At 43.1% G+C, this 22,899-nt stretch overlaps 1 protein-coding gene across 1 annotated transcript in view; it reads left to right on the forward strand.

Moving 5' to 3' along the window:
- The window catches only part of LOC130843076 (uncharacterized), a 280,003-nt gene that overhangs the window by 182,018 nt on the left and 75,086 nt on the right, over positions 1-22,899 (forward strand). Inside the window, 5 exon segments of the mRNA XM_057719733.1 lie at positions 652-744; positions 822-1,136; positions 2,234-2,548; positions 8,609-8,650; positions 8,742-9,065. Of these exon segments, the coding sequence (XP_057575716.1) occupies positions 652-744; positions 822-1,136; positions 2,234-2,548; positions 8,609-8,650; positions 8,742-9,065 (1,089 nt within the window).

Consider the following 22,899-nt stretch of genomic DNA (forward strand, 5'->3'; position numbering starts at 1 on the left):
CATGTTTTAGGTGGCATCCCAAATTTGGGCTACTATGGATAAAAATGCTACAAACACGCAGGCACAAGTCCTTTGGAAGACAAACACTTCATTTATCTTCAGTAAATACTTACTAATATGGTGAGTGTAAGTGTTTGTTTACTATTGCTGCATAACAATATTTCCCTCAAAACTTAGCAGCTTAAAACTCCTTTTTATTTTTGTCTGTGACTTGCTGGAATTTGGGAAGTGCTCAGACTGTCAGTTCTGTTTGGGGTCTCCTCAGGTTGTAGTCAGATATGAGCTGGGGTTAAAGTCATCTGAAGACCCAACTGGGCTAGGGCTCCAGGATAGCTCATGAACAAGCCTGGCAGCTGGAAGTTCAGCTGGATTGTGACCAGAGACCTGCACATGACAGTCTCTGCAGGACGAGAGCTAAAGTCCTAAGTGATTTGCAGGGAGGCCGTGTGACTTTTCAGACCTAGTGCTGAAAGCCAAGCAGGGCTACCTTCATTTCCTTCTGTTGCTTACTAGGAATTCACGAAGGTCAGCAGATATTCAAGGGCAGGAAGCAGAAGCCTCACTTCTTAGTGGATGTAACATAAAAGATTTTGTGAATATGTTTAAAAACCACCAACCCTACCAACCTGTTGATCGTTGCTCTTTCTGCAGGAAACCAGACCCAGGTGCTGCCCCAGTGCAACGACTCCTTGTCTGAACCAGCAGGCTCTGCAGCCTCAGAGGAGAGCCCCGCCAACTGCTCAGGTGAGGGTCCTACAGGACCAGAAGACCCTTCTCATTCCCTGTGTCAATGCCCCATTGTCCCATTTCTCTCTCCTCAGACAGCAGACAGCTCCGCCTGGTGGACGGGGGCGGTCACTGCGCCGGGAGAGTGGAGATCCTTCACCAGGGCTCCTGGGGCACCATCTGTGATGATGGCTGGGACCTGGACGATGCCCACGTGGTGTGCAGGCAGCTGGGCTGTGGAGAAGCCCTCAGTGCTATGGTGTCTGCTCACTTTGGGGAGGGATCAGGGCCCATCTGGCTGGACGACCTGAACTGCACCGGAAAGGAGTCCCACGTGTGGAGGTGCCCTTCCTGGGGCTGGGGGCGGCACAACTGCAGACACAAGGAGGACGTAGGGGTCATCTGCTCAGGTTTGCGCTGCACACTGTCCACAAGCTGGGGGAGGGGCGGGGACCGTAGAGGACGGGGTTCTGAGCCCTGAGGGAGAGTTGCTGAAATGGCCAGAGAAGGAAGCTTCCTCCCACGCAGACTGTCTTCCTATAGTAGACATGAAGATTGGATGATTTCACTTCCTCCTGCAGCAGCTGAGGTTCTGGTCCTTTCTTCTCAGCAATATCTCCTGGCAGAGCCATTTCTTACAGTCTCCACTTGAAAGCAGAGCTCACTCTTCAGTTACCTATGGTAGTAAAATCTTGAGATCCTGTTGCTATTGTAATGAAACCACACACTGAGTAGTTAAACACAAATTTATTATTTTGCAGTTATGTATGTTAGAAGTCTGACAAGGGTCCCAGTGGGCTAACATCTAGGTGTCCACAAGGCTGTATTCTTCCTGGAGGCTCTGGGGAGGAACCCTCTTCCCAGGCTTTTCTAGTTTCTGAAGGTGGCCTGCATTCCTTGGCTTGGAGCTCCCTTCTTCTTCAGACAATAGTCCCTCCTCTGAACATTCTTCCATGTCTCATCTCCCTCTAACCGCAGGCAGGAAGAGTATTCCAATTTTATGGATAGTGGGTCTTAGGATGTGATCAGAGTGGGTTTACTTTGTTAATTCATAATATTGCTGGTTAATCTCACCATCTGAAGGTCCTAGTCTTACTATCATCTATGAAGTCCCTTTTGAAATATAAGGTATTCACAGCTTCCAGGGATTAGGATGTGGACATCTGTGGGGGTCCATTATTCTGTCGACCACCTCACTGTCCACATCTCTTTCATATACTGTCTTAAAGGTTATTTTCAGGAAGCAGGATTCAGTTCCCCCTCCCTGCAGTTGCCCAGGACAGAGTTCCTCTCAGTTTATGATCTGCTACATCATTGTGGTAGATATAGAAAGACAGACATTAATGGACAAAGTTGGGTAAAAAGGAGACAAATTTCAGTCTTGTCACCTAGTAGGTGTCTCCTCATCTGGGTCAGGGATGAGTGTTCACAATTTCTGGGAGAGAGGGAAACCCAGAGCACTGAGTGGAGGGCTCACTGTGTCCTGTTTCCTCCCTTTCAATTTCAGAGTTCCTGGCCCTCAGGATGGTGAGCGAGGACCAGGAGTGTGCTGGGTGGCTGGAAGTTTTCTACAACGGGACCTGGGGCAGTGTCTGCCGCAGCCCCATGGGAGACATCACTGTGTCCATCATCTGCAGACAGCTTGGCTGTGGGGACAGTGGAACCCTCAACTCTTCTGTTGCACTTAGGGAAGGTTCTAGACCCCGGTGGGTAGATGGAATCCAGTGCCGGAAAACTGATACCTCTCTCTGGCAGTGTCCTTCTGACCCTTGGAGTTACAATTCATGCTATCCCAAGGATGAAGCCTATATCTCATGTGCAGGTGACTGACTGACAGTGTCTGTGTCTGTCTGTCCCAACCTTGTAGGACACTGTTGGTGAGATTTTTGTATTTTCAGATCTAAGTGATGAATTTAAGCTGAGTCTACGAAATGAACTTTAGATCAAGATTATTTAATCCACGTGCTCCAATATTGTTTCAAAGAAAAAAGTAAAGAAATCTGGGTTGACAGCAGTTTATGTGAAAAATACCACGGAGATTGGGTGCATGTGTCCCAAGGGCAAAAACAACTAGAAACCATGTCACAGGGACTCTATAATCAGGCTAATTAGCAGAAATGCCAGAGTAGATGTAGCCTAATTGTTGACCTCAGACTTTGAAGGTCCAGGGGGAGGGACCCTGATGGTGGATGGAGATTGTAAGGAGGCAGATTTGGGTTCACCCTCAGTACAAGTAGCATAAGGGAATCTCACTCCTGTGATGATCCCCCAGGGAAAGAACAATACTACCAGGTTAAAGAACACTGGAAGCACAAAGGATGGCCAGCCCTCCTTCTCTTATGTCCCCTTTTGCCTGTCTCTGTGTCTCTTCCGTGAATCAGCCACACTTGCTCCTGCTGGACTTAAAGCATGCTTGGCACTAGGGAATTTTTGTCCTTTCCATGGGTTTGTTTTATGCTTAGAGGAAGACCATTTCCTTTCTCTTTCATCTAAATTACAAAGACATTGCTTATTGTAAACAGAGAAGACATATAAAATGTAAAAAGATAAATGAATCACATCCCATGAACTCTTGTCCACTCATATCCTCCTGATGTAAACAAGATTAATGGACTGATATATGCTATTTTTCACATTCCCCCATTATCATATTTATATCCAAATACATAGACCCATAAAAGAATTTATGTTGATGGTGTATTGTTATTTATTTTTATAACATTGGGATTATATCATACACACTATTGTTAAATTTGCTTTTTATCACTTAACAACGTCATGGGTATTCCTCCAGGTATCTCTAATTCTTGTAAAACAATGGCATAATATTTCATTAATGAGAGATTGGTATTCCAGTTCATATTGCCCTTTGCCTATTTACTGGTAGTCCAATTGTTTTTAATTTTTTTTCCCTTAAAAATTTTGTAGTGAGCATTTTATACATGTATCTCTATATATTGCTGAGTTTATTACTTAGCATTACTCCCCATGTTGATATTATTAGATCAAATATACACACACACAGACACACTCACATGAACATAGACACAAACACAAATTTTAATAGATATTTTCAAAATACTTTCTAGGATTAATTAGTTCCAATTGTCTTCATATCTAGATACAAAATGCCGGCATTTTTTAATCACTTGACTATTAAACTAAAGCCAAATCATAGAGAAAGATCAATAAACTGTAAGAGCTCACAAGTCTCAGCCTAAAACATTTGAAGTCTGAAGTAAGGATGACAGTCGCTTTGCTCCTGGTTTCTTTCACCTTCCTTCCTTCCCTCCATGCTTTCCTTACTTCTTTTTTTGCAGTTTCACAGTGTTCTTCCTTCATTCAACCTTCTTTTCCTGCCCCTTTGTTCCCCGCCCTTCTCTCTCTCTCTCTCTCTCTCTCTCTCTCTCTCTCTCACATACACACACACACACACACACACACACACACACACTCGCACCATTCAGGTGTACCCTGGATTATAGGCTAGGAGTTGTCTGAAATCCACAGCCAAGGGGGAGTGTGGCAATAGATATTTCAAAGGCAGAAGCTCATTTTTTTCCTTGACTCTCTCTCCTCATCTCTTTTTCTGGCTCCTGTGGAAGGTTGAAGGGCTATTAAACTATAAGACCTTATTTTGTTTTTTAAGCTCTTCGTTGGAATATAATTGCTTTACACTCTTGTACGAGCTTTTGAGGTACACCAAAGTGAATCAGCTGTATTTATACATATATCCCCATTTCCCCTCCCTCCCATGACTCCCTCCCACCCTCCCTGTTCTGGCCCTCTGAGGCATCACCCATCATCGAGTTGATCTGCCTTTGTTATTCAGCAACTTCCCACTAGCTATCTATTTTACAGTTGGTAGTGTAAATACATAAGACCTTATTTTGATGATAATTTTCTATGCTCAAACACAATGAATTGAGAGGTAGTTAGGTCTAGAATCCTGAACATGAGCAACCACCCAAAAGAGTTCCTTACCTCATTTTTAGAGACGTCTTACTGCTTAGGGTAGGAGGTTTGATAGTATAATATGGAAAGGGTATGCCAATTCTGATATTTTATGACAAAGAGTGTGGATACATTTGTTTTCTTGTGTTGTTATGAATTTATGTCTATTTTTTTGTCTTCAATGCTTTTATGTGCTTTTTTTTTTGGTCCTGTGTTTTTTATCTCTGTGTCCTCAATATAGTTTTGCTCAGTATATTTACTTGAGCCTCCTGGACACTTACTACCTAGCTATTTGTCTACTTACCTATCTTTCTCTAAATTCTACTGGGCCTATTCCTTTTTAAAAAAGTGTCCTCTAAACAGAATCCAACAACACATTAGAAAGGTCATACACAATGATCAAAGGGGTTTATCCCAGGGATGCAAGGATTCTTCAATATACAGAAATCAACCAATGTGATACACCATATTAACAAATTAAAGAATAAAACCATATGATTATCGTAATAGATGCAGAAAAAGCTTTTGACAAAATTCAACACCCATTTATGATAAAAAAAACTCTCTAGAAAGTGGGCATAGAGGGCACCTACCTCAACATAGTAAAGGACATATATGACAAACACACAGCAAACATCATTCTCAATGGTGAAAACTGAAAACATTTCCTTTAAGATCAGGAACAAGAAAAGGATGTTCACTCTTGCCACTATTATTCAACATAGTATTGGAAGTCCTAGCCACAGCAATCAGAGAAGAAAAAGAAATAAAAAGGAATCCAAATTGGGAAAGAAGTAAAACCGTCACTGTTTCCAGATGACATGATACTATACATAGAAAATCCTAAAGATGCCACCGCAAAACTACTTGAACTAGTCAGTGAATTTGGGAAGGTTGAAGTATACAAAATTAATGCACAGAAATCTTTTGCATTCCTATACACTAACAACAAAAGATCAGAAAGAGAAATTAAGGAAACACTCCCATTTACCATTGCAACAAAAAGAATAAAACACCTAGGAATAAACCTACCTAAGGAGACAAAAGACCTGTACTCAGAAAACTATAAAATACTGGTGAAAATAATCAAAGATGACACAACAGATGGAGAGATATACCATGCTCTTGGGTTGGAAGAATCAATACTGTGAAAATGACTATACTACCCAAATCAATCTACAGATTCAATGCAATCCCTATCAAATTACTAATGGCATTTTTCACAGAATTAGAACAAAAAACTTTATAATTTGTATGGAAACACAAAAGACACTAAATAGTCAAAGCAATCTTGAGAAAGAAAAATGCAGCTGGAGAAATCAGGCTCTCTGACTTCTGACTATACTGCAAAACTACAGTAATCAAGACAGTATGGTACTGGCACAGAAACAGAAATATAGATCAATGGAACAGTATAGAAAGCCCAGAGATAAACACACACATGGATGGTCACCTAATCTATGACAAAGGAGGCAAGAATATACAATGGAGAAAAGCCTCTTCAATAAATGGCGCTGGGAAAACTGGACAGCTACATGTAAAATAATGAAATTAGAACACTCTCTAACACCATACACAAAAATAAACTCAAAATGGATTAAAGACCTAAATGTAAGACTGGACTCTATAAAACTCTTAGAGGAAAACATGGGAAAAACATTCTTTGACATAAATCACAGCAAGATCTTTTATGACCCACATCCCAGAGTAATGAAAATAAAAACAAAAGTAAGTAAATGGGACCTAATTAAACTTAAAAGCTTTTGCACAGCAAAGGAAACCATAAATAAGAGGAAAAAACAACTCACAGAATGGGAGAAAATATTTGAAATGAAGCAACTGACAAAGGATTCATCTTCAAAATATACAAACAGCTCACAGCTCAATATCAAAAAAACAAACAACCCAATCAAAAAATGGACAGAAGACCTAAATAGACATTTCACCAAAGAAGACATGCAGATGGTTAATAGGCACATGAAAAGATGCTCAGCATCACTAATTATTATAGAAATGCAAATAAAAACTATAATAAGGAATCACCTCACACCGGTTAGAATGGGCATCATCAAAAAATCTACAAACAATAAATGCTGGAGAGGGTGCAGAGAAAAGGGAACGCTCTTGCACTGTTGGTGGGAATGTAAATTGATAGCCATTGTGAAGAACAGTATGGAGATTCCTTAAAAAACTAAAAATGGAACTACCATATGACCCAGTAATCCCACTACTGGGCATATACCCTGAGAAAACCATAACTCAAAAACATATGTGTACCCCAATGTTCATTGCAGCACTATTTACAATAGTCAGGACACGGAAACAACCTAAATGTCCATCGACAGGCCCCCTGTTTCTTTGGAGAAAACTCACTTTTCCTCCCAGAGCCTTGCCAGCAGTGAAGAGAAGACTGGCAGCAATGGTATTTTGAGGACATATTTGAGGCTGCAGCCATACGGCTTTCCAATGGGGAAATGACTGCCTTTTCCATCAGGACCCAATTTCAAAGTTGACACACAGCAACTGTACCTGCAGTTCCTATGCAGCAGAAAGATACCCAGACCATACTTTGAGCCCTTCCAAGAAACTCTCCTCCGCAGGGAGTCTGCAGGGGGTGAAACGGCATAACGGATTTAAGGCTCAATGTAGGCCTAAAAGTCACTGGGTCTTGCCAAACCTAGCTGTGTTAAAGAAGATGTGGTACATATATGTAGTGGAATACTACTCAGCCACAAAAGAAATGAAATTGGGTCATTTGTAGAGATGTGGATGGATCTAGAGTCTGTCATACAGAGTGAAGTAAGTCAGAAAGAGAAAAACAAATATTGTATATTGATGCACATATGTGGAATCTAGAAAAATGGTACAGAGGAACATATTTATAGGGCAGGAATAGAAAGGCAGAAGTAGAGAACTGACCTGTGGACACAGCGGGGGAAGGGGAGGGTAGGATGAATTGGGAGACTGAGTTGAATATAAATGCACTACCATGTGTAAGATAGCTAGCTAGTGGGAATCTGCTGTACAGCACAGGGAGCTCAGCTTGGTGCTCTGTGATGACCTAGATGAGTGGAATGGGGGTGGTGTGGGAGGGAGGTGCAAGAGGGAGGGGACATGTGTATATGTATAGCTGATGCACTTCACTGTGGAGCAGAAACCAATACAACATTGTAAAGCAATTGTACTCCAATAAAAAATAATAGTAAAAAAATAAAAAAATTTAAAAAGTGTCCTCTTCCTATAGTAATCTCTTTGCTTGTCCATATATCATACTGAAAAATAGATAAGAAAAGTTTAGAATCTTTTATATAATTTCCCTTTAAAAAGTATAACTAATATTGAATACAAATTCTGTGAATCTGGACTTAGTATTTTTAAAATCTCTTCTCTATTGCCACAAACCATTAATATTAATTTGCATTTCGCTTTTTGCCTTACTGGTTAGCAAGGATTCAAAGGAACTCTATTTCACTGGATTTTATTCACCTATTCATTCATTCAATACATATTAAGCCCCATCATAGTATTTAGACAAAGTTTTCCATAAGTTCTTGTTGAATGAGTGCATCCAATGTGCCAGGCACTGTCATAACAGCCAGAAAATGAATAATATATGCAAGGTCCTTCCGCTAGTAGAGCTTTCATTTAAGGGTGTGTGTGTGTGTGTGTTTGTGTGTGTGGGTGTGTGTGTATTTGTAGATGTCTGTGTTTATATTTGTGGTGTGGTGTGGGGAGTGATAAACAAGTGAAAACATAAAGTTATTTCAGCTGGTGATGAGATCCAGTGAATGTCTCAGCCCAATCAATTACGAAGCCTGTGTTTTCACTTGTCACTTGGAGTGAACCAAGGACCTTACATAATCTTGTTTGGCATAAAATCACCCAAAGCTGCCCCTGATCCAGCATTTCCCACTGTTTGCTCCTGCAGGAAGGAGACCCAAGAGCTGTCCAACTGAGGCTCCCTGCACAGGTATGTCAGCCCCTCCCTCCTCCCCTGTGGCTCCCAGGGGCTCCTTCCTTCCCAAGAAGGGCAGTAACAGGAGGGGCTGATCTCTTTTCAGACAAAGACAAGATCCGACTCAGGGGAGGAGACACCTCAGAGAACAACTGCTCAGGGCGGGTGGAAGTCTGGCACAGCGGCTCCTGGGGCACAGTGTGTGATGACTCCTGGAGCCTGGCAGAGGCCGAGGTGGTGTGTCAGCAGCTGGGCTGTGGCCATGCCCTGGAAGCCGTGCGGGACGCGTCATTTGGCCCTGGAAATGGGAGCATCTGGCTGGACGAGGTGCAGTGCGTGGGCCGGGAGTCCTCCCTGTGGGACTGTGCTGCGGAGCCCTGGGGGCAGAGCGACTGCAAGCACGAGGAGGATGCTGGCGTGAGGTGCTCTGGTGAGTGGAGGGGCTTGGGATGTGCTCTGGTTGAGCTGGGGCAGCGCTGGGGCAATGGGCTGGGCTGGGGTGTGGTGGGATTTGTATTCAGAAAGCACCCAGGAGCTGTAGCTCTGATCTCGGACGGGAGAGCTGGGAGGACTCAACACCGATGCTGTGGTGACTGAGGGGTGATTTCAGGGCTCAGGAGGGAAGAAGGGCTGCCCTGCATCCTGGCCAATTCTCATGCTCCAAACTCCTGTTTTTGTTTGCTTGTTTGTTTTCTGGGTGCAAGAATTACATTGCACTCCCCACCCAGTAGGTATAGCGCCACCGTTCATGGACAGGGAAGAATATTCAGATTCTGGGGACTCGTTGTGTGGACTCTCTGGTAACTCAGGAGAGGAAAGATTCTGAGGAGACACTGGCTGCTGGGGAGTGAAGCTGGGGGCCTGGTCCTCAGAGGCTGTCTCAGCAGGGAGGCTCCCTGATAATCCCTGGCTCTCCCTTGGGCCACATTGGCCCAGAGTGGAGTTGAATTATCTCAGGACAAAACCTAGGGGAACCCAGTCACTGTCAGTCCAGTTGTGTCTGAGGCTGGGATTTCATTGTCTGGAGCTCCCTGGAAATGCTGGCATAGGGAGTTTCCCTGTGCCCAGGACCTTCTCCAAACCCCCTTGCTTTTTCCTCCTTAGGGACCATACCAGGCTCAAATCCTGTTCATGGCATCTTCTCCCTGCCTGGGATCCTCTGCCTCATCCTGGGGGCCCTTCTCTTCCTGGTCCTCATCATCCTGGTGACTCAGCTGCTGAGATGGAGAGCAAAGCACAGAGGTGGGCTGCAGGGGGTACTGGGTACCATGGAACGTGTGTGGAGGCAGGAAATGGGGCCAGGTGTGAGGAGGGGAAACCTGGGCCTGGTCTCTCTTTTTACCCCCATGAATCTGCAGAACTCCATCTGCTCCATCTTAAACTCTAAAGGCTGAATATACAGAGGTTCTTAGGATTGGGTTGTGAACACTCCTAAGTCATGGCCTCTTCTGTGAGACCAGAAGGAGTTGGGCTGAGCTGTGGATTCAGGGTCACATAAGGGCAGAAGTTGCAGACATGGTACATGGGGTGGGAGCCTCTACAGAGGTCCTGGCAGCCCTGAGGGTTTTTCCACACATGAGCCTCGGGGAGATGGAGGGTTAAGCCTCCTGGTTCAGGGTGTCTAAGGTGGCAGTCTCTGACCTTCTGGTGGTTTCTCAGCCTTATCCAGTGTAGAAGATGCTCCTGCTGAGGCCGTGTACGAGGAGCTTGATTACCTTGTGACACCGAAGGAGGAATTTCTGGGCAGCACAGGTGGGTGTCTCTGCCCTGCCCTCCTGGGACCTCTGGTTGTAAGCCACCGCTGGCTGTGAGCTGTCTTTTCGGCATCTGCAGACCCCACATCTGCCCCAGGTTCACAGAGGCAGCCCCTCCAAAGACAGCAGGATGGCCTCTCTGGAGCCCCTGTGAGCACCCAGCTTCCCTCTACAAGGCAGGAGCCAAGCCTGCCCCCCATTTCTTCTCAGCCTTAACACAGGTCCCATGGGTGTGGGGAGGGTTGTTCTGTTTGTTGTGTGATGTTTTCTCCGCACTAGGGTTCCCGTCAGATGAGTTGGTGACTAAACTGCCATATTACACTGGGGACGGTGAGGACCACGGTGACTATAGATCTGCTGCAGGTAGTAGAGGTGGACCTGCCTTGCTAGGTATTGCGGGCAGGAGAACTTCCCTCATAGAGATGAGATCCAGGGGAACAGTCTTCCTTTGGGACGAGAGGGATCCCTTGTTTCCAGATGAGGTCCGTCCTCCCCTTTCTCTGGCTGTTCTGTGATGTCTCATGTTGGGGCTGGGCTCTCTGTGTCCAGAATCACCCTCATTCAGTCACAACAAGCCCACATTGTTTAAAAAAATAATATCTGGGGAGCATAATGTGTTAAAATATTTTATTAATGCTCATTGGTGTAAGAGGTTCTTTGAGATATGTAGTTTTAATCAGGAAATGTTGAGATTTGACAAATCATTTTTTGGTTTATTGGCACATCAAAATGAAATACAGCCTTAGGAAAATTCTTTTGAAACAAGGAGTGAATAATGTCTCTATTTTGCTGCTCAGAAAGTCTTGGTCAAACTGGATCTTAGGTATTTCCCAGACAAACCCATCTACTGTGGTTTCATCTGATCTCCTTGTCTTCCCTTAGAACCCCCAGATGAGAGGACTGATGCCCCTGGTGAGGGTTATGATGATGCTGAAGAGGTACCCGTGCCTGGGGCTCCTCCTGCTTCTATGATGAGCCAGGGGGACGTGCCGCCAGAGGAGGAGGATGGGATGAGGGCTTCTCAGGCAGGTGAGTGGGGTTAGCTATCTCCTGTAATCTTTGGTCTCTGTCCTGGAAAGGGTGAATTTGAGCTCTCAGTGCCCATCCTTCCTGGAGATTCCAAATTTGGATGACCTCATGTGTGTGATAGCATCACCTCTAACATACACCATCTTTAATGCTGCCAGACTCCTTGGGAGGGAGGAATCACCCTGTTCTTGGGATCTATGTCTCCAAATTGTGCAACGTAAATGTATCACTTTATGTGTGATGTGCTTGCATTAAGACTTATAGATTAGGGAATTTCCTGGTGGTCCAGTGATTAGGACTCTGAGCTTTCACTGCCAGGGCCCAGGTTCAATCCCTGCGGGAGGAGGAGAGTGACTAAGATGCTGCAGGTGGCCCACCATGGTCAAAAAAAAAAAAAAAAAAAAAAAAAAAAAAGACGTATATTAACTTTTTACTGAATCCAAAAATGGAACAACTGTTTTGATAACATCTTTGTGCTGTCTCGTACATGAAAGTTAGTTAGAAATTTAAAAAAAAGATACTGCAGTATTAGAATTTGTGAAGCATTTTGATAATTGAAGCTGCGCTCTGTTCACCTGTTGTCACTAACATGTACAAAGTCTATGATATATGGTGACCTTAAATATAAGCCACGGTGGTGGATCATAGACTCAGCATTTGTGGGCAGCTAAGGGCTAATCTGCTCCAGATGTTTCAGTGGCCAGGAGAAGGCACTCATTCTCCAGAAAAGAGTATTTCTCCATCTGTGTGGTTTCTGGGGAGGGGCCATCTGTGGATGCTGCCTGTGATAGTATTTGTGGGCATTTGGGAACACAAGTCAAGGCGACTAAGAGCAGAGTTGGATTGTCAGTGAGGAACTGAGATTTTTCCTGTCTCTGGTCTTCCTCTCATTCTAAATTCACATCTGTCATTTGTGAAAGGAGAAAATCTTAAATTTGTTTTTATGATTCTTCCCATTCTTTGGGCCATCTCCTTGCAAATTGTGTAAGTCAGGAAGCAGGTCTTCACAGAGCTCCGGTGTTGGCCACAGACATCCTATTATCCAAAGATTCCCAGAAAAGCTGAGGCCCCAGATCCAGATCCTGATAGGACAGCCCTGACATATCTGTGCTGTAACTGATGTGAAATAGCCTGAGCCTCCCTGCGTACAGCCTGGGTCCCAAGGATGCTTTGTCATCACCACTTACTCAACATGCTTCCACCACAGGGCACTGTCCTGTCCCTTTGTCTCAGTTCTAATGAAACTTCTCTTTGCTATTTCAGGCTCTTCTCTGCCTTTCTCTAGAGAGGCAGCTGATCCTGGGAAAGGAGAAGAGAGCCCCCGTCTGCTTCAGGGGGAGAGAGGGGACCCTGAGTATGATGATGTCGAACTAAGTGCCCCTGAAACAGCCACGGTGGCTTTCCCATGATGTTATATTAAATGTGAGATGAGGCCCCAGATATTCTAACTGCCTGTATTCCAATAGAGTAGTGCTGACCTATAATTGAGTTATATGGAAATTGCTGAAAATGAAATGTTTTGAATAAAATAACTTTTTGCTTTGTTGATAATTTAATGTTTCATGTCAAATGAGGATTGTTCCTCAAAGGAAATACAAGGTGAGTAAACTGACTTTTCTCACCTCCCTCAAAGGCTAATGAAGGCATGACTTTGCCCAGACTCAGAAATGTTCCAGGTCACTCTTATTTAGACAAAGGACTCTAAACTTGGTCCACACTCACACCCTTATTCCTAGCAAAACAAACTCATGGAAAAAACTCAATCCTGAACATTCCTGTATGTTCTTCTCTGAGATGTCACATCACCTGTTTTTAACCAGTCTTGGGCACCAGATTGAGTGTGAGTTTCTAAGTCGAGGGTGGGAGGTTGGTTGGTGGGAGAGAATGAATACCGCTTTCCTTATCCCGCCTAATTTTTCACGGGTCAATTAAAAATCTAATTCTACATAATTGCGTTTTCCTTTTCCAACTCTAATTCCCCAAGTTATTCTTTCCATTTATTCCTCTAGCCCATCCAGACTTCTCCTTGCTCTTCTCTCATGTCTAGTTGACTATCAAATCCTTTTAAATTCAGTCTTACCTCTCTGTCACTTCTTATTTCTTCTTATTTTCTGTAGAAGTGGCCAAAGATTACATTTCCAAAACACCCCATTACACTGTGAACATGTGGAGGGGCTGCTGAACTCATACAAGAACTGAGAGTGGTGGTCTGGTTATGCGCTGAGCCTAACCTGTTACTTAGTTGGTGGCTCTGGATACTGTCCGGGGGTCCAATCTACACTCACCCCTGCAAACTTTGAATTTTTGGCTGGGCATGGGGATTGCAAGATGCCCAGGGCTTCTCCCTGTGCAGCTCACATGGCCATTTGCCATTGGGAAGTGATGAAATAAATGATAGAGTAAAGTATACCCACTAAGAATATTATATTTTATTTCTGATGCATGGTGTCAGTGAAGCCAAAATAGCTAGTTACTATAATTTTTGATGAAAAAAATCATATACAATTAAGGGAGAGGTTGGTAGGACAAGATTCACCACCCAGATCTGGGAGAGTTCCAGGATGAGCCTGTTATGCATTGGGTGCTCAAGGAGCAGCCAGGAGCTGATGAAGAGACTTTCAGAGTGTTTAGATCAGGAAAATCAGAGCATCATTCCAAGTGACCCATGTTGCCTGTGAAGGGGTCCTTTGTAAGGGGTGGTTTTGGAGGGTTTATCATTCCAGGGTCTGCCACAAAAGCCAGAAAACGTCTCTGCTTAGTAGTAATTATCACTAGGCAGCCAGAATGTCATGTGGGGAAAGAATTTATAGGAAGTTCTTTCCTATTTACAGTGCAGTTAGCATATTAAGCTTGGAGGCCTGTCCCATGTTATTTGGAGGGACCCACTGGAAGTCCCTAGATTTTCCTGAAACTTCACAGGCACTTATCACCCATAAATACTTTATTCTGGACAGCGTGGAGAGTGTCACAGACACCTGAAAATGTCCGGGATTATGTTACATGCTAACTTCCAATGTAATAACCCTGTGTGGCAGGTAATGATATGATTCCTACAGGGAAAAAAAAAAAAAGAGTTGCAGATTTCCCTAGGGCAGCATCACCAGGCATCACCATCAGAGAATGAGTCCAACCCTGCATGGAATTGTTTGCTTCATCCAGAACTGCAGGAAGAAGTGAGGCTAAGAGGATTCTGAAGTTGTGCAGAAGAGGTGTCTAATACAAATTAACTTCAAAGTTAGAACTAGGTGATGAAACTTGTCACAGCCAAATATTATCAATCTATAGCTGCAATTTTTGGCTTGGGTGACATGGCTTAAGTGAAATTCTCTCTCTTTCTTTTAAAATTTATTTGTTTGTTTATTTATTTATTTATTGGCTGGGTTGGGGCTTCGTTGCTACATGGGGCTTTTTGTAGTTGCTGAGAGTGGGGGCTAATCGTCGTTGTGGTGTACAGGCTTCTCATTACAGTGGTTTCTCTTGTTCGGAGCACAGGGTCTAGGCCTGCAGGCTTCAGTAGTTGTGGCTTGCAGGCTCTAGGGCACAGGCTCAGTAGAAGTGGTGAACAGGCTTAGTTGCTCTGTGACATGTGGGATCTTCCTGGACCAGGGATCAAAACTCATGTCCCTTGCATTGGCAGGCAGATTCTAAACCACTGTGCCACTAGGGAAGCCCTGAAATTTGTTCTTTTAGGTAATATATAAATCTGCAGTTGTGGAGCTCTCAAACTTGAGGTTTTCCTCACTTCACGTGAACTTCTAAGACTGTAGTTCCACCGTGGATGAATTATTAAACAAGGTCAAATGAATCATAGAAATTTCCCAAAATCAAGCTTTAATAAAAAGGCAGGCACAGCAAAGAATCTATTTTTAGAGGAGGCCCAAAGTGTCAGATGTATCTTCCAACCATCGTTTTTCCACACGGGGACACAGATGAGCTCTAATTATGCGGGTGGTACAAGTTAGATCAAGAGAAGCCATATAGGTTTCATTTTCCCAAACTTTTTAGAGTTTATTATTCATGTAGGTAAAGAACTTATGTGATTAACTTCCATCGTCTTGTAAACCACATTCCATTAATCAATCCAAGTTTTTTATTATTATTATTGACCTTGATTGGATGGTTATGTTCTGATAAAATACTTTAGATAAGAGTTTCCTTGGGTATCTTCCATCTAATGAATCCCATCAGAATGCTTTGAAGGAGCTCTGGTTGAGATTAACACTGCCCTGAAGTGCTGTAACAAGGATTCAACCAATTTACCTCCTTCCGTACTGGCCCCAACCTGGTCCTCCTCTCACCAGAGCACCTCACTCCAGCATCCTCCTCATGTTGCAGTTGCTCTGCCCCCCAGGGCTCCCTAGCAGGAGCCCATAGGGAGGACTCCCTGCCCCTGCAATGTGCCTCCTCCAGCCAGATGCTCCCGTGTTTCCAGGGCCCTTCCCAGGTAATAGACCAGTTCAAGGAACAATTTCTAAATTTAAATGATAACCAATTAATCACAATCTCTGAATAAATGATCCAACAGAAGAAGAAGACATTATATGTAGATGATCCCTTAAGAGGAAGAAAAACCATCAACTGGAGGGAATCCAAAGATTTGCTACGGCCAACTCTGGATCAACAGCAGATGGTGCCAAAGGACCTTAGTAACGGCTCTGCTACCATTTCCAAGATTACCTTCTAATTTTCTACTCATTTACCCAGGATTACAAAGGAGTGGAAGTTAAGAGCATAGACGCTGGAGTCAGACTGCCTGGCTTCACAATACTGCATTTGCTGGCTGTTTGAACTTGGATGAGTTTTTAACTTGGTTTTCCTCTCTGTAGAATAAGGATGTTAATAAAGACTACCTTATAGGACTGTTGTGACGATTACATGAATTATTACATATAATCACTGGCAATAATTCCTTGCACATAATGAGCTTGCAAAGTGCTATTTGCTTAAACACATTCCCGTTCCCCCTCATGGTAGCACCTCCAGTGGCCCCTAATCCTGTTGCATTGCCACTTCTCCTTTAACCCACACCGGGGCTTCATGGAATGCTTCCTGTGACCAACTGACATAGAAAAAATTCAAGTCTGTGTTGTAGCTGGTTCTGATGATATGTTGGTACCACCTGACAGTGAATAAGCTCAGTATTTTAGAATACCTCAGTGCTGGTCCTTCAAGACTGTGGCAAAGGAAATGTTTTCAGTAGACAGAACTTTGAGAAGAGCATTTTGTTGTCTAATTTGCTTGGGAAGAGGAAAGGTCATAAATTATGGCTCTATACTGATTCATGGGTAGTGGCTAATCATTTGGCTGGATATTCAGAGAGTTAGAAAGAACATGATGGAAAGATTGAGAACAACGAATTGGAGAAGAGGTGTGCAGGGCACAAAGTAAGGAGATATTTGTTTCCCATGTGAATGCTCACCAAAGGTCATTATCATAGAGGTGGGGCTCAAAAATCATCTTGACAGGATTACGTGTTCTGTGGAGGGGAATCAACTGCTTTCCCAAGTTACTTCACTGCTTGCTCATTGACTTGTGAACCATGTGGCAATAGCGTGAAGAATAGAAGTTATAAATGGGCTCAGCAGTTAGTCTTTCTCTCATCAAGTCTGATCTGGGTTCAATTTTGGTGAGTATCAAAGCTGATCATTGCAGAACACAAAGCCTCTTTTCTGATATTACACTACATCCTTGGAGATGAACCTGTTAGCAGCCTGACTTCATTACATCTCTTCCATCATGGGTAAGGATGTGGTTAGTTTCCTTACTGGAATAGACTCTTATTCTGGATATAGATTTGTCTTCCCTGTGCACAACACTTCTTCTTGCTCTGTCATTCTTGGATTTACTGAATCTCTTCTTCACCATGATGGTATCCTACCTAATAGTGATTCTGTACTAGGAACTCACTGTGCAACAACAACAAAAATTCAGGCAACGTGTACATACCTACAGTATTCACTTGTTTTATCAGTTATCACTTCATCACTCAGAAGTACGTAGCCTGGTATAATTATGAAATGGTTTGTTGAAGAATCAATTATAGATGCATATGAGCAACAATTTGAGGGGTTTAGGGACCTGTCCTATAAGATGTGGTCTATGGTCGAGATCAGTGACCATGGTGATTTTTCCCCTAGACAGAAAACACAGGTCCATGAACAAAGAGGTGGGAATGTCTTTTCCCCCCACTATTATCTATAACCACATTTGTGCTTCCTGTTCCTGCAACTTTGGAATCTTTGATTTACCGGTTTTAATTCTCAGGGAAGAATACCTCTACCAGGCTCCACATTTATGATTCCATTGAAATGGATGTTGAAACAACCACATGTCATTTTGGATTCTTCATGAGATTGAATAAAAGACAACATGATAGGCAGAATAATGCCCCTCCCCCGAGACATAATCCACAGGACCTGTGAATATATTACCTTACCTGGTGAAAGGGACTTTGCAGATGAGATTGAATTAAGGATTCTGAGATGGGAAGAATGTCTGAGCAGACCATTAACAAGTAAGGAGACTGAATCAGTGATCAAAAACCTCCCAGCACAGAAAAGACCAGGTCCGCATGATTCTGTTTATAATTATACCAAACATTGAAAGAAGAATTAAAGGCAATAGTTCTTGAAATCTTCCAAAAATTGAAGAGCAGGAAATATTCCCAAACTCATTTTATGAAGCCAGCTTTACCCCAATACACCAAAGTCAGATGAGGATACTATAAGAAGTGATAACAATAGGCCAACGTCCTTGATAAAGGACGGGTGCCTAAAACTCCCTGTTTCTTGGTCCTCTTTTATATTTTCCTTTGATTTCTTATCTTCCCTTCTCACTGTTAAGGCTACATCCTGCTACACGACCTAAGCTAATGTAGTAACATGTAGTAACAGATTTGTGGATGAGCATTTAATTTCATTTTTGAATGACTGCTTTCTTTCCACTTTGGGACAACAGCTATAAGTTACAGATCAGGGAGGACCAGACGTCTTGGGTCTCTGAGTCTCTTGGGAAAATCCTAGAAATCTATCGGAACAAACACATCCTGCCTCTGCATCATGACCCTCCTGCTTTTCTCCTAACTGCTGTGCAGAACAGTTGAGTTGTCCGGGGTCTACAGCATCCTTCAAGATCAGCTCAAGAGGACTCTACTTATCTAAAGTGAAAGACTAATTAAGCTGTTTATTTTGTTAAAGCAAAAGAACTCTTTTTGCCCTCTTTTTGTCTCCTTTCTTATGTAATATGGACGGTGCAGCAGTTTTTTAATTGTAATTTTTCTTCCTGTGCTATTCCTGTGTGGTTTTACTTGAAAAGCAGCCAAATGATAAATCATATATAAGTATCCTGTCTCCTCCGTCAGGTCTGATTAATACTTCAAAGAAGCCACATGGCCTCCACCTGTTAGTATGGTTTGTCTTGTGTATCTTTTGAGACAGAGATTTGCAGCATTCCCTGTTATACGTTTGTTAGTAATAAGCTGCTTGTTTATGAAGATCAAAATTTGCCTTGTTAACTGCTGAAATCTTATGTCTGAAATGAAAATATCAATATCTTAAAAATAAGCCCTAAAATATTCCTTCTTACTTAAGATAATTTTTCTTAAGCATCTAGCACAGTGCCATTCTGTCATTCAATAGACATTAGTTGACCATCTATGAAGTTATAGAGAGTAGCAATACAGAGCCACTCTCCTTGAAACCTAGTTTAGGAGATTAAATAGCATATAAATAAATGAGCTAAATGTTCAGGCATTCTGGTAGCCGTACCTGGGAGGTAAAACAGGGGCATAAAGGAGGTATGTAGGTCGAGGCCTTACCCCAATCCTGGGCCCCGGCAGGGTCCCAGCAGTTACCTGCAGGCTGCAGGGGCCTTAGTTAGCATGCACAGCTGGGGAAGGATTCACTGGTAAGGAAAAGAGAATCTGTTCACAGATCTTTTGGTGTTAAAGGGAAGAATACGCTAGCTGTGTTTTCAGTGTTCTTAGGCTGGTCTGTGGGCAGGACTGAGCTGCACCAAAGCTCCATGTGCAACAGAGCACCAATGTGGGAGCACCAGGCTTTATCTCTGAGAGCCACCCTGGTGGCACTAACCTTGGGCTTAAATGGTTTAAGAATCACCACCAGCAAGAAGGCAAAGTGTTCTGAATTAATTACATGAATTCTGAGCGGAAGAGGATTAATCCTGAAGCTAATGAAGCTTCATCTTCATGGCCTCTCACTGCACCAGCCCCTTCCAAGGCCCGAGGGGGCCCTAGGACTGTGCTCACAAGGGCATACTTTTTTTTTTTAAAGAATTTATTTATTATTATTTATTTATTTATTTATTATTTTTCACTGCATTGGGTCTTTGTTGCTGCTCACGGGTTTTCTCTAGTTGTTGTGAGCAGGGCTACTCTTTGTTACGGTGAGCCGGCTTCTCAGGGTGGTGGCTTCTCTTGTTGCAGAGCTTGGGCTCTAGGTGAGCAGGGTTCAGTAGTTGTGGCACGTGGGCTCAATAGTTGTGGCTTGCAGGCTCTAGAGTGCAGGCTCAGTAGTTGTGGCGCACGGGCTTAGTTGCTCCGTGGCATGTGGCATCTTCCTGGAACAGGGATCGAACTTGTCCCCTGCAGTGGCCGGCGGATTCTTAACTGCTGTGCCACCGGGGAAGTCCCAGGGCATAGATTTTGAATGTGACATTTTCTTGTGCTGAAGAAAAGAAGGAATTCAGTAAAATAGTTTCTTACCCAGAGGCTAAGAAAGTAATTCAGTGCATGGAGCACTGGATCCAGGAATCAGATTTGCTCAGGAAACCAAGAAGAAACTGAAGAGGTTTAGAAAGCACATGCTGCCTTTTCATCAGTACACGGTTGGTGGAAGGATAAAAATAAAATCAAACATGATGGATTGACCAACCCAGAGGAAAGGAAAGCTGTTTAAGGATCAAGGTCAAGATGCTAAGGGACAAAAGCAGGGAAATGGGAGCGTGACTGTCAGCACAGACAGATACAAAGGGAAAAGGAGACGCCCCAGGTGCAGGTGCTCTTAAAGAGGGCTCTGGATCTAGCTTTTGGTCAGTCAGAAATGGTGACTGAGAACCAGCCCAGCCCACAGAGGAAGCAAGGTGAGATGTAAGGGAGCAGCTTGGAATGAAGACACAGAAGCAGGACGAGATCCAGGAAAGTACTGAGAAGTCCCTTCTTCACATGTCAGATTCTGTCTTCTTTTCAAGTCTTTCTCCTTTGTATCAGTCAGAATAGACTCTGTTCTGCTGCTGGACCAAGTTATCCCCCAGATCTCAGTCACACACACACACACACACACACACACACACACACACACACACACACATACACACACACACACATTTATCAACAAGCTACAAACGTACTGTGGTCACTGAGGCTCCACCATCCTGCACATGCACCATTTGGAACAGGCAGCTTCTGGGGCAGGAAAGAGAGAGACTAGAGAATCATACTTGGGCTTTTCACTGCCTCCACTCGGAAGTGACGCAGGTGACACCCACCCACATGTCATTGGCCAGAACTAGTCACTGGGCTCTAGGAAAACACATGCTTGTTGAGCATTACTGTCTATGCCACATCCTTCAATAAAACTGTTGATAGCAATTCTGTCAGTTTTTTCTTGCCTTGGAGAAGCTTCTGAGGTACATGTTTGTACAGAAATTGAATGTGATCGGATCCTTCCCAGGGTGGGATTTGAAGGCATTTTCTATTTGATTCCTTTGGCTGCTGTGTTTCTGACTCCTTACATCTATTTTAGTGTGTGAAGAGTGTGATTAGTCAGATTTGTGTCTCCTCGGTTCCCCACTTCCCTTCCCCTGCCCCCATAGTCACTAACTGCAGGGTTATTTTCAGCCTTTGTTCATGCATTCATTTTTTAATTATCCAATATTGCTTAAGCTCTTACTATGTGTCTTTACCGGGCCATAAAGATACATTGAAGAATAAGACACAGTCCTTGCTCTCAAGAAGCTCCCATTTTGGAGACAGTAAGCAAGTTTTTATAGACTAAATAGAAATGGCAGTAATTTTGAGCTGGAAGCATAAGCAAGAGCACCACAGAGGTGACAGCCCTGTGCATTTATAAAAATGGGCAGATTTATAAATAATCTATCTGTAATGGGTTTGAAAATGTGTCCTCTAGAATTCAAGTGTGCATAAATGTAGTATTGTCTGCTTTTATAACTGATTTCATCTTGCTCACTAGCAAGGGATGTTGGTGTGGATTAAAAGTTTCCATAAAGTTAACACAGCTGCTCTCATTTAAAATGTGTCCTTCAAGTTAGCTCAGTAATAATTTATCTTGTCAATTATAGGTTCAAATTTCCTGTTGAGATTGATTTTCCTGTTTTTAGGAAGCATCTTCTCTGTTTCTCCTCACAAAGATGGTGTCCAGGACAAAGGGGCTTCTTACTGTTCCATGGCAGTGAAGCAGGGTCCTTAGTCTGCATGCTCCGCACTTAGTAACTGCTTGTCTTTGATTTAGTAGCTTTGATCTGGTCTGGTCTCTGGGCATCAGGTGCTGGACCTGTGGAGAAATGAATGAGGCCAATTCAGTGCCAAGCTCTTTGCTAGATGTTGCTGGTCATGGACTGCAAAGAGCTGAACAGGGATGATGGGCTGGACCTCAGCCAGCTCATGACCTTGCTCTTTCTTTAATGCCCTAGTGATGAAGTGGTCTTTGGTAAAGGAGACTTTACTCACCCTTGTACCATCCATGCAAGGAACACAGATGGTGAGGTGGGTCTCCAACGCTTTGGTGCAACAACTCAATTAACAATTTCCTTTTAATGTTGTATAGATCATTTTTAATTCAAAAAGAATATTTTGTATTTTAGTCACCCTGTTTCTGATTGGTCCTAAGGAACTATTCCTCAAGCATGGATGTTTAATTATAAACTTCCCTAGCAAAGAGCTTACTTAACCTCCATTTTCTCATGTGTAAATTGGTAATAATAATGGCACATTACAATATTGTTGTAACATATTGTATTGTTTTAAAATCCACAAGGCCAATCAAACAGTTATCCCAAGTAAAAGAACAGAATTCTTTCCACTCTTTACTTCTGCACTTCTAATTCAGTGTATAAGCTGTTGAACTAAATTTTTTACAACAAAATTTTCTTCCTGTTACAGTCATGTGTGGTTTTAATTGAAAATGTGCCAAATGATAAGTATGTAAACATCCTGCCCACTTGGCCATATCTGATTAAGACCAGAACATGAGGCTTCAAGGTCTTCACCTGTCAGTATGCTGTGGTTTGTCTTCTGTGTCTTTTGATACACAAAGACACTTGCAGCATCTATAAATTTTCAGGTATGGCTGTCCCAGCACTGCTCTGGGAATGGGGCTGCGTTTGTTTCTGGATATTGGAATTTATTCCGTTCATTGCAGAAACATGCTGTAGTGAGGCATGCATAGCTCTTACCATTTAATAGAATTGTAATATCATTACACAAATGATGCAACTTGCATTGTG

Source organism: Hippopotamus amphibius, unplaced genomic scaffold, assembly GCF_030028045.1.
Source record: "Hippopotamus amphibius kiboko isolate mHipAmp2 unplaced genomic scaffold, mHipAmp2.hap2 H_2, whole genome shotgun sequence".
Classification (NCBI taxonomy): Eukaryota; Metazoa; Chordata; class Mammalia; order Artiodactyla; family Hippopotamidae; genus Hippopotamus; species Hippopotamus amphibius.